This window comes from Hyla sarda, chromosome 7, assembly GCF_029499605.1.
Source record: "Hyla sarda isolate aHylSar1 chromosome 7, aHylSar1.hap1, whole genome shotgun sequence".
Classification (NCBI taxonomy): domain Eukaryota; kingdom Metazoa; phylum Chordata; class Amphibia; order Anura; family Hylidae; genus Hyla; species Hyla sarda.
In genome coordinates, this window is record NC_079195.1 from 214,973,664 (window position 1) to 214,986,629 (window position 12,966).

General features: G+C 40.8%; 1 protein-coding gene across 1 annotated transcript in view; it reads left to right on the forward strand.

Moving 5' to 3' along the window:
• LOC130283309 (vitellogenin-1-like) overlaps nucleotides 1–12,966 on the forward strand; it is a 138,987-nt gene that overhangs the window by 18,202 nt on the left and 107,819 nt on the right. Inside the window, exon 5 of the mRNA XM_056532611.1 lies at nucleotides 1,820–2,071. Within this exon, the coding sequence (XP_056388586.1) occupies nucleotides 1,820–2,071 (252 nt within the window). The remainder of the gene's footprint in view (nucleotides 1–1,819; nucleotides 2,072–12,966) is intronic.

Genomic DNA, 12,966 nt, shown 5'->3' on the forward strand with positions numbered 1-12,966 from the left:
GGAATAAAAAGCGATCAAAAAGTCCAATCAAAACAAAAATGGTACTGATTAAAACTTCAGATCACAATTTTTTTTATAGGGGTCAGAAAAGAACAGTTATGATTTTTTCCAAAAGGCAAGGAGGAAAAAAAAACCAAAGTGCAAAAAACAGAAAAACGCTTGGTCCTTAAGGGGTTAAATGGGTATTCCACGATTTTTTTTATTTAGGACTATGCTACAAGGGCTGTAAAGTTAGTGAAGTTCATAATATAGTGTCTGTCCCTGTGTTTGATGGTGGTCTTGCAATTCTTTTGAGATCTTTGCCCCAATGTTTATTTTTAACAGCATACAAAATGAGTGTTGCATCAGGATTTCCCAGGTTGCAGTGCGGCCTGAGACATTACATCACTAGTCAGGTGTTGAAAGGGAGCCTGTCTCCTTCAATGGGTGAAGTGACCACTGGGTGAGTGGGGGGGGGGGGGGGGTGGACCATGTGAATGATTCTCCACAGGGCTGCAGGGAATTTTCCCAGGTGTGCTTTAATGAGTGGCGTGACTGACGTGTGGGAACTCACACTTGCAAACTAGGGGTCCTGGCAATTGAAGTTGGAGTGAGGGCACTCCAACAGGAAATATCCGTTTCACAAAAAGAAGGAGCTTTATGATGGACTCACAACACAGCCATTTAGTACTAAAATCCCCTTAGAGTGGATAACCCCTTTAAGGCAGGGTTCATATGCTGCAGTTTTTATTTACATTTTCATATTATGCCCTCAGACCTATGATAATGGCCTCTCTGCCGGCACCCAAATCTGCACTGACAGGTGGCAGGAACCCTGAAACAGCTGACTGGTTTGGTCTGGTTTGGTTAATGATTCCTAGTAGTATTTTAAACATTGACAGAAAAGCAGCATAGTATAACATAGTATACATTAATAGTTCGTTTGTGAGAACCTTACAGGCTCGGCAACCATCGGGACCCCATGATGGCATTGTGTGGTCCCCAATGGGGACAGGGGGATCCCCTCCCTTGTTAATCCTATAGATGCAGTGGTCAGTACTGACCATTGCACCCTTTGGGGTTAAAACTGCCAAGACCCGCAAGAAAAGAGGAGGAGCTTGAGTATTTTCTCCATTTCCATTCCCAGCTTTATGATCAATAAGTACAATTAAAAACCTGAATGTGTGAACACATCCCGAAGATGTACAAAATAAAAGAACAAAAAAAACTGGTGCCCCAGCTGTCTAAGGGTTGTGCCAAGTATTGCAACTGAGCTAAATTGAAATGAACGAGGCTGAGCTGCAATACAACACACAGCCTGTAGTCAGGTGGGGCACTGTTTTCGAAAGAAATCGACCATGTCGTTCTATTCCTATACATTTCCTTTGACACAGTCGTGTATATTGTTGATAGGAATGGAAAGCAGAAATAGAAAGCCGGTGTTCTGTAGAGCGACTGAATAGAAATGTGTAAAGTATTACGACTGAATGACCTCATGTTACCTGGCAGGCAGATTTAATGGTAAAAGTCTCAGCGCTCTGCTGTTCTCTGTCTATGGAACATACAGTACATATTCTAATTATGGAGTAAAGCAGGTTTTCCTTGTGCCCAGGGGTACGGAGTGATATATGGAGATGTCTATCAACATGTACTAGGTGGAAAATACTTCCAGATTTCTCGAAAATAACTCCTACTTTGGGAAATCTTATGAACACAAGGTCGGAATTGAACCAATTATTGCAAAATCCTTTCTAAGTGTCCTAAAGAAAAAAGTATATATTTATGTTTTTCTTCATGTTTTTATTTATACTTTAGTTTTTTTTTGTGTTTTTTTCTTTAGATTCGCGATATTGAAATCCAGGAATTTAACGGCATTTGGCCCACCGATAAATTTACAAGTTCCAGTAAACTCACTAGATTATTGGAAAAACAGCTGGCTGAGCCTATTAAGTTTGAGTACAACCGCGGTCAGGTTGGCGATTTGCACATACCGAAGGGATTATCGGAGACTACTGTGAATATATTGAGAGGCATTGTGAACATTCTGCAGCTCACCATAAGGAAAACCCAGAACATCTATACAGTGAAAGAGGTGAGTTATAGAGGGTGTTGATGTATTTAGTTTTGTTTGCCTCAATATAGGCCATCAATATCAGATGAACCCCCGGTATCCAAACCTGATTGAAGGGGTCATGGTGCTTGTACAACCTTTAGGCCTCGTTCACACAATAGAATTTATGAGCACAATCTGGTGGAAAAAAATCAGCTTACAAATTCTGTTGCAGTAGAGTTCCATTGTTTTCAATAGGATTTTGCTGCACTGGGCACACAGTGAAATTGACATTCAGGAGGCAGCACTGTGTACATACAGTAGTACTAACACTGGCATTTACACAAGGGACAGCTGCCCAGAAGTTTATGAGTGGTCAGAGATTAAAGGAAAACCTTAAAAAGGTACTCCGGTGGGGGAAAAAAAATCATACCAACTGGCTCCAGAAAGTTAAACATATTTGTAAATTATTTCTATTAAAAAATCTTAATCCTTCCAGTACTTATCAGCTGCTGTATGCTCCACAGGAAGTTGTGTAGTTCTTTCCAGTTTGACCACAGTGCTCTCTGCTGACACCTCTGTCCATGTCAGGAACTGTCCAGAGCAGGAGCAAATTTCCATAGCAAACCTATCCTGCTCTGCACAGTTACTGACATGGACAGAGGTGTCAGCAGAGAGCACTGTGGTCAGACTGAAAAGAATAACTAAACTTCCTGTGGAGCATACAGCAGCTGAACAGTACTGGAAGGATTAAGATTTTTTAATAAAAATAATTTACAAATCTGTTTAACTTTCTAGCACCAGTTGATCTGGAAAAAAAAAAAAAAAAAAAAAATATATATATATATATATATATATATATATGTTTTCCACCGGAGTATCCGTTTAATTTAACTTATATCAATGTCCTCTAAAGCAGTGCAAACGAACTATAAAAACGACAAAGAGGAGCGCTCCATGGTGCAGATAAACGATGATAAAGGAAATGTTGATGGTAAAAAATGTGCTTACCAATATGAGTTGTGCAAAGGCCAGCATAACTTGGAGAAGGGCATATGTGTGGATCCCTCTGCTGCCACTCCACAATAAATGCAGTAAAACCAACGACCTCCAAACCAGTGGAACATAAGGCGCTGAGGGACCAGGCGATGGAAAGAGCAATCAGTTTATTCCCAACATGCAACGCGTTTCGTGCAAAAGCGCTTCATCAGGCATATGCCTGATGAAGCGCTTTTGCGCGAAACACGTTGCATGTTGGGAATAAACTGATTGCTCTTTCCATCGCCTGGTCCCTCAGCGCCTTATGTTCCACTGGTTTGGAGGTCGTTGGTTTTATTGCTCTAAAGCAGTGGTCTCTAAACTGTGGCCCTCGAGAAGATGCAAAATTACAACTCTAGTTTTGTAATATCTGAAGGCTGCAATTAGCTTCATTAAATAGTGAGACCAACATCCAGCACTGAAATTATTATTATTTTTTTTATTTCTGAAAATTTTAATTTTACATAATTAGGCAAGCTGTATATGTCTGTGACTCTCCCAACAACAAGAGGATGCTTGCTGACTCAAGCAGGTAGTTTTACTTTTTTGATTCTTTGGTCAAAGACAGGAGTCCCTGCTCTTGTACTTAATGAGCAGCAAAGCAAGTATTCACTTTATGGCCTACGGAGGTAAGAGGCAATGCTATGCATTCCCCAGCAGAAGGCATACAGCCAAGGGCACCACAGAAACTACGTAGAGGAGCAGGGACTCATGTCATTTTGACAAGGGTCCCAGTTCGTTGACAGTAAGCAAGGGTTTGCTTTGCATCGCTGCTTACTGTATGGCCTATGGAGATAAGTGGTGATTGTATACATCACCATCTAACTCTTAACACATGGACCTGCAAGGAAAGGGACAAAAAGAAAAGGGGTAATATGATGTTTAATTTGCATGAAACTCCCAGAAACAATTTTTCAGCAGTGCACTCATCAATAGGGATTAGTGCTTCAGAAAGATGTGATATCATGCCATTCAGAAGTTGTGGGAGCAAATAAAAACCATCCAGCCAAGAAAGAGGGGGTAAGATGTAAGGGAGATTTCAGTCGCCTGAACACTTGCCTTAAATGTAACCGAGACAAGGAATTGTGGGTGGATCTGGGGGATGAGGGGAGCAATGATAATGGATCAATGGACTCACCTGAGTAAAAGTCTTTTATTGTAAGGTTCCGGAATTCCTTCCATGCATCAGGAAAGTGATTATTATCTAGACCTAAATATAAAGGTAAATTCTCCAAGGGAGCAACTGGGGAGATACTATGCCTGTCTCTAAGGGAGCTTAAAGGGGTATTCCAGGCAAAAACTTTTTTTTATATATCAACTGGCTCCGGAAAGTTAAACAGATTTGTAAATTACTTCTATTAAAAAATTTTAATCCTTCCAATAGTTATTAGCTTCTGAAGTTTTCTGTCTAACTGCTCAATGATGATGTCACGTCACGGGAGCTGTGCATGATGGGAGAATATCCCTTGCATGATGGGAGAATATCCCCATAGGAGCTGGACAGCTCCCGGGACTTGAGTCATCAGAAAGCAGTTAGACAGAAAACAGCAACTCAACTTCAGAAGCTAATAACTATTGGAAGGATTAAGATTTTTTAATAGAAGTAATTTACAAATCTGTTTAACTTTCCGGAGCCAGTTGATATATATAAAAAAAAAAGTTTTTGCCTGGAATACCCCTTTAAGTACTGTCTATAAACTCTAATGGTCCCAATGGTCAGGGGGTTGGCGTTTCTGGGGAGTATAGCCATGTCAGGAAGCGTTATGTTAAGGATTTCAGATTTACTGAAATTTATCTTATAGTTAGAAGCTAAACCGTATGAGTTAAAATTATCGAGTACTTGGGGGAGCGCTACATCTGGGTTAGAGATAAGAAGGAGCAAGTCGTCAGCAAAGGCTGCTGTTTTATGGACATAATTGCCAATCTGAACGCCCTGTATAGTGTCAATCTACCTAATCTTTAGGATCAGAGTCTCTATTGTTAGGATAAAAAGGGAGCGGGACAATGGGCAGCCCTGGCGTGTCCCATTCCAGATGTCGAAATGTGGAGTAAGTGTACCATTTAGTTGTAGCCTGGCTGTGGGGCAAGAGTATAGAGAGTATATGGCTGAGGAAAATAATTATGGGAAATTACATTTTGTTAGGACCACAAGACTCTATCGAAATGCTTTATCAGCGTCTGTGCCTAATAAGAGTAGATCGGAATGGGATACATATGCATGCAAGGGAGATAAGGCGTGAAGTCTTATGTTTACCTTCTCTAGCCTGTATAAAACCCACCTGCTCGGGACCAATCAGTTTCGGTAAAATAGGTTTCAGACGAGAGGCCAAGAGTTTAGCCCACCAGTTAACATCAGAATTCAGGAGTGAGATTGGGCGGTAACCGCCACATTCCAGCTTACCTTTACCTTCCTTCGGTAGGAGGGTAATGTGGCAAAGAGCTTGAGGTGGTAGAGTAGCACCTGGCAGGAGAGTATTACACAGGGTAGCAAATTTAGCTAGGAGAGGATCACAAAATGTTTTATGGGACGAGATGGGTAGGCCATCTGGCCCAGGGCTCTTGCCTGAGGGGATGGAAGAAAGGACTTCAGATACTTCCTCTACTGTGAAAGGAGAGATTACGGCCTATCTTCTTCTGTGATGGAAGGGAGGGAGATGGAATCTAGGAAGTGTGATATCAACGAGTCTGTGTCCGGAGGATGTGGTAGATTGTAAAGGGAGCTATAAAAGGGAAGAAATTCTTTAGTTATGGAATCTGTATCAGAGATTATTGAACCGGAGGGAGTTATAATTTGGTGTATGAAGAATTGTTCAGATCTTTTCTGTAAGAGGGGGTGAGTTTAGAACCTTTGTCTCCATGGGCATAGTATTTCAAGGCACCCTGACACTTAATTTAATGTCCATGTGGAGATAACTCTTGACTGTTTGCTCCAACTTCTAGATTTTTTTTCTTATGATGGTGGGGGAAGAGGGGACAACAGGAAATCATGCCCCAGGCAGGTAATTTACCCCAAGGCTAGCCCTAATTGTCCCCCACGTATCCATTAAAAACACTAGTGTCTTCTTAGGTGGTAAAAGGGCTGTTGGACCCCCACAGGCACTAGGATGCTATTAGAGAATTCTGAATAGATAGGTAGAGATCCCCTATTCAAGACCCTCATATGAACATTGGCAGTATGGAGGCTGAATGGATAGGCTCACTGGTTACAGTAGACCATGTGTAATACTTAATTTGCCCTGTGGTGGTGCTGCAGGGACAATGAACACTTGCTGACAGTTTCTCCAAAGATCACAGGCGATCGCTGAGGTTTCTCTTAGATTGTTCAAAGGAATAGACTTTCTATTTAAAGGAGTACTTTAGCCACAGAACACTTATCCCCTCTCAGCAGGATAGGGGATAAGTGTCTGATCGCAGGGGGTCCAACCGCTGGGACCCCTTACGATATCCCATATAGGGACCCAGTATTACCACGGCTCTGCGCAGCTAATGCTTGTGTCGTTGACCTCGCTAAGAGGTCAACAGACACGCCCCGCTCTATTCAGCTCTCCAATAGTGATACGGCGTCACGCTGCTGCGGCCAACACACCTCCTGCATGGGGAGAGCTGTGGCCCCTTACAGGAGATTGCGGGGGGCTGCAGTACCCTAAAAAGGGGGTCTGTGTCTTTGGACACTCCATCAAAAGCGACAATCTGTTTTTTTAAATAGAAAGTCATAAGTCACCGGAAAAGAGAGCGGCCATCTTGACTTGTTTGTCAGATGGCAGAGTTGATTGAGCCCCATGGTAAACATTTGCGGAGCACCATATGGGGTCATGATGAGAAGCGGGGGGAACACTTGTTAATGATATGCACTGGTGGATATATGAATCTTTTGTCGCAAGAAAACATTGACATATATTCAAGACGGTTCCCCATAAAGAAGGATTTGTGACTGCTCGGAGACAGATGTTATCAGCAGAATGTGAATGATTGCTTAGAAAAAGAAAAGGCTTTGTCTTGAGAGGCGGAAATATTGTAATGAGAATCTGTAACTTAAGTAGGAGTATGATCTTTACATCGGAATTATCTTTGAGATGGATCAGTCTACGGCAAGCGCAGAGGTCCATCCTTCAGATTCCGGGCAAGGAGCTTTAATTCGCAGAAGAAGAAAGTGTTATTTGTGCAAATGGGGTCATCATGGGGCCGAGACAGCTGAAGAGATGACAAAGGAACACGAGGGCTTTGTAAGATGTATAAAAAAGGATAGGTTCACTGATTCTAGCAGAGTATTATATATATATATATATATATATATATATATATATATATATATATATATGTTAAGATGCACATGAAGAGAGTTGTTGTTCCAAGGAGACTTGATGGTCGATGCACATCCTGAATACCTTCATTTTTTTATTAGGAGATGTTAATAGAATAAATACAAGGAAAGAGCTTTATTTTATTGCAGAGGTAACATATTTCGATGAATCTAAAGGTAATTCCTGAGATTTGATGGTGTATGCCGCTTCTACGTAGAGAAGTTGCTAAATTGTTATATATAATATATACAACTACAATACTCAACCTAAAGCTTGGGTAATAGCAATGTGGATATCTACCAGAAACATAGAATGTGTCGGCAGATAAAAAACATTCGGCTCATCTTGCCCAATATTCTGAATACTATAAATAGTCCCTGGCCCTATCTTATATGAAGGATAGCCTTATACCTATGCCTATCTTATATGAAGGATAGCCTTTTACCTATTTCTATCTTCTATGAAGGATAGCCTTATACCTATCTCTATCTTATATGAAGGATAGCCTTATACCTATCACTATCTTATATGAAGGATAGCCTTATACCTATCCCTATCTTATATGAAGGATAGCCTTATATCTATCTCTATCTTATATGAAGGATAGCCTTATACCTATCTCTATCTTATATGAAGGATAGCCTTATACCTATCCCTTTCTTATATGTAGGATAGCCTTATACCTATCACTATCTTATATGAAGGATAGCCTTATACCTATCCCTATCTTATATGAAGGATAGCCTTATATCTATCTCTATCTTATATGAAGGATAGCCTTATACCTATCCCTATCTTATATGAAGGATAGCCTTATACCTATGTGGTGAGGGGTATGATGAGAGGCAGATGTTATTACCCCTTAGTGACACCAGGGCGTGGTTATCCTCTACACTACCTGAGGTATGGCGCTGGTTCCTGGGCCAGGCGTGGGGCAAATTATGATTCCGATGCAAGGTTACGGAACAATGGCACTTTACTGAGGCAGACAGATGTTAAAGCCTTTACAGCTCAGTTTAGGCCCAAGGAGATGAACAGTGGACTTAAGGGGACATGTGGGCTCGCTGGGACTTGTAGTGGACTTGGAATCAATTATGCAGTCCCACTCTGACTTTAGACTTGACAGACTTGACTATGCTGACTAGACTTCTCCCCTGTATTTAGGCTTACCAGGCTTTGACTTTCACCTGTAGGGGGTTCCACCGAAAGTGGCTGCGTGACTTCATGACTGTGTGACTAGGCCTTAGTCTCCCTCAGGAACACCAGACACTCTCAGATCTTCACTTGACTGTAGCTCAGCAGAATCTCAACTGACTAGGCTCGCTCCTCCCCAGTATATATGGGAGTAATTTGGAGGGGTCCCATAGGTCACCAACAAGTCACTTGCTCACTGGCACCTTCCCTGGTTACACAGGCTTAGCAACAATATTTAAAGGCACAAATGCCTCAAAAGATTAACCAATACATAACATAAGAAATATGGCATATTTAACACTTGACAGTCCATAAGAGGGATGTGGACCCAGGGGACACTGACAGAGAATCTGCCACACAGGATGAATTAGTGTACAGGAGGACAACTCCTGTACTGGGCCACCACACCTATACCTATCTTATATGAAGGATAACTTCATGCCTTTCCCTATCTTATATGAAGGACAGCCTTATGCCTATCTCTATCTTATATAAAGGATAACCTTATATCTATCTCTATCTTATATAAAGGATAGCCTTATGCCTATCCCATTCATACTTAAACTCCTTCACTGTATCTTCAGTAACCACTTCTACCATGTTGATTCCCTTTATGGATATTAAAGTTTCTATTATATCCCCTCTGTCTCGTCTTTCTTTTATACATGTTACCTTTCCTGGTAAGTTTTATCCTGAAATCCATAGACTGGTTTAGTATCTTCTCTGAACTTGCTCCAATGCTCAATACTTCAAGTGAGGTCTCACAATGAACACTTCCATCTCTACTGCTAATACCTCTCCCTATACACCCATGAACACTTCTCTCTACTGCTAATACCTCTCCCTATACACCCATGAACACTTCCCTCTACTGCTAATACCTCTCCCTATACAGCCATGAGCACTTCCATCTGTTCTGCTAAAACCTCTTCCTATACACCCATGAACACTTCTCTCTACTGATAATACCTCTCCCTATACACCCATAAGCACTTCCCTCTACTGCTAATACCTCTCCTTATACATCCATGAGTACTTCTCTCTCTACTGCTAATACCTCTTGATATACACCCATGAGTACTTCCCTCTCTACTGCTAATACCTCTCCCTATACACCCATGAACACTTCCATCTCTACTGCTAATACCTCTCCCTATACACCCATGAACACTTCTCTCTACTGCTAATACCTCTCCCTATACACCCATGAACACTTCCCTCTACTGCTAATACCTCTCCATATACATCCATGAGTACTTCCCTCTCTACTGCTAATACCTCTCCATATACACCCATGAGCACTTATCTCTCTACTGCTAATATCTCTCCCTATACACCCATGAGCATTTCTCCCTACTAATAATACTTCTCCCTATACAAGCATCCTGTTAGCATTTCTTGCTGCTACATTGTCTGCCTACCTTTGTGTCTTCTGAAATAATGACCCCTAAATCCCTTTCCCCTGAGGTTAGGACTGTATCACATATTCTATACTATGCCCTTGGGTGTTTACACCTAAGATGCATTTTCTTGCACAAAATTCACCTTAAATACCAGTATCCAGAGTTCTGACCATCCTCTAGTTTGCCTAAATCCTTTTCCATTTGGCGTATCCCAAAATCAAATATAACTGGACAATTTATTTTTTATTATTTGCAATATATATAAGATGTATTCTCATCCTGATCGGTGAATATCCCTTCTCCTTAGTAAATCCATCTCTAGACGCTTTGTGTCTGGGACAACAGGGCTCAGTATTATTTTGTTCCCTCACTGACAAAATATGGACAAGGACATCTGGATGAGAAGTGCGGTAGACGGCTGAATGGAGAGTCGTGTTCTCTGAAGATCTGACGTCTTCTACGATATGTGAACAGTAGACAATACAGTCACTACTCAGTAATAGTTAGAATTAAGTTTACGTATTATAAAGGAAGCGTAAAATATGTGTCAGCCAGAACAAAGGTGTGACGATAGAAGGACATTATAATACAGATACAAAGTGAGATACAGATACAAAGAAACCTTGATCCATTGTGATTAAAGGGGTTATCCAGGAAAAAAAAAATGTGTATATCAACTGGCTCCAGAAAGTTAAACAGATTTGTAAATTACTTCTATTAAAAAAAAAAATCTTAATCCTTTCAGTACTTATGAGCTGCTGAAGTCGAGTTGTTCTTTTCTGTCTAAGTGCTCTCTGATGACACGTGTCTCGGGAACCGCCCAGTTTAGAAGCAAATCCCCATAGCAAACCTCTTCTACTCTACTTCTGTGCAGTTCCCGAGACAAGCAGAGATGTCAGCAGAGAGCACTGTTGCCAGACAGAAAAGAACAACTCAACTTCAGCAGCTGATAATTATTGAAAGGATTAAGATTTTTTTTAATAGAAGTAATTTACAAATCTGTTTAACTTTCTGGAGCCAGTTGATATAGATACATATATATATATATATATATATATATATATATATATATATATATATATATTAGTTTTTTTTCCTGGAATACCCCTTTAATAACGTAAGACCATTAATTTGTTTAACCCCTTCCCGCCCCAGCTTTTTTTCAGGGGACGGTGTTTTCGTTTTCATTACGCCTTTCAAAGCCATAACTTTTTTATTTATCCTATTGGAGATCCTCTCTTTTGCAAGCAGAATATTTTTTTTCTTTAATGGTATATTGTACCATTTATTGTATCATATATTGTAATGAAAAACAAAAAAAATGTATATGGAATATATTTAAAGGGGTACTCTGCTGCTCAGCGTTTGGAACAATCTGTTCCGAACGCTGGAGCCGGGAGCTTGTGACGTCACGCCCCGCACCCTGAATGCAAGTCTATGGGAGGGGGCGTGACAGCCGTCACGCCCCCCTCCCATAGACTTGCATTCAGGGTGCGGGGCGTGACATCACAAGCTCCCGGCTCCAGCGTTCGGAACAGTTTGTTCTAAACGCTAAACAGCGGAATACCCTTTAAGTGTATGAGAGGTAGGTCACTCAATCCATTCTGTTCCCGCTAGAAGCTAATAGAAAGTTCTGTAGGAGGAGTCCCCAATTTCAACCCTCTCTCCCCCAGAGGGCTGAGACAAACTAGTCAGAGGAACATGGAACATGATGGACAAGGCAGGAGATATGTGTCTGTGCAAGACTAGTAGTAGTAGTAGTAGCAGCAGTCCAGTATGGAACATGATAGACAAGGCAGGAGATGTGAGACTGTGTAGGCTAGTAGTAGTGGCTACCATTTTGAGAGGTTCATCCAAAACGAATGTCAAATGTTTCATATTCAGACAAGCCCTATATTATGTTTTTGAGAAATTTAGAACAAATATGATTCATATAAATTGATCCCCCCCCCCCCTCTCCCTGTTCAGACCAAGACTACTCAAAAACATTCATCAGTCCCTGTAATGAATAGAGTCCATTTCTAATCTTGTAGGATAACACTGGCCATACAGTAAGTTGGCATAGATACTGGGACTTGTTTATCCAGTAATAGTTTATTAGCACTCAGCCCACAACTCCACAGTCTGGATATTCATAATGGCAGACAAAAGGGACTCAATATTCTACACAGTGTTCAAGGATGTCCTGCGCGGTATTCCCCCGGGAAGGTCTAGTTATGACTGTCCCATTGAAATAGCACTTGCCAGGGGCTCTGGCTTGAAGGCCTTAGGCGAAACTCTCCAATCCTTCCCAGACTGATGATCCGTTCTCTCTGCTTTATCATGAACAATAAACTATACAGGATTCTGCTGGGATACAAAGGGTCAGTCTGGACCGATGGCCTTCACTGTGAAGTTATTTAACTCTTTAATTTCTAATCTGCATCACCCTAATTTAAAGGGTCGGTATCTTTAGACAGTGTTAGGGATTTTTTTTTAAACTATTATTAATAATAATAATAATAATAATAATTATTATTATTATTTATAATAATTATTATTTATAATAGTAATAATTATTATTATTATTCATTGTGACAACTTTCCTGTATATATTTAGGTCAAACTACTTAACACAATATAATAAAGGGCTGTTCCTCTCTTTGTGCTATGGCACATTTGCTGGCCATTGGACTCCCCATTTGTATGCAGAATGGTGGTCCCTTGGGCATTTCTCTGGCTCAGTGTTGCACCTGTCCATTGTCTGTGCAGAGATTTACATCACAACTCAATTGAAGTGAATGAGGATATGTTGTATATGTTTTAGCTATCAATGATGGAGTCTCTACTTAGTGAGTAAATCCCTTGAGAAAGCAATAAATATGAATGTTATGTGTAGGACAAAAGCAAATAGAATTTTATGTAAACTAATACAGCAGATACTGTCCTTGATACAACAACATGTCACCCTGTGCCATTTCAATGACCATTTCTATGACTAATGGTTGACTATTTCCATGGT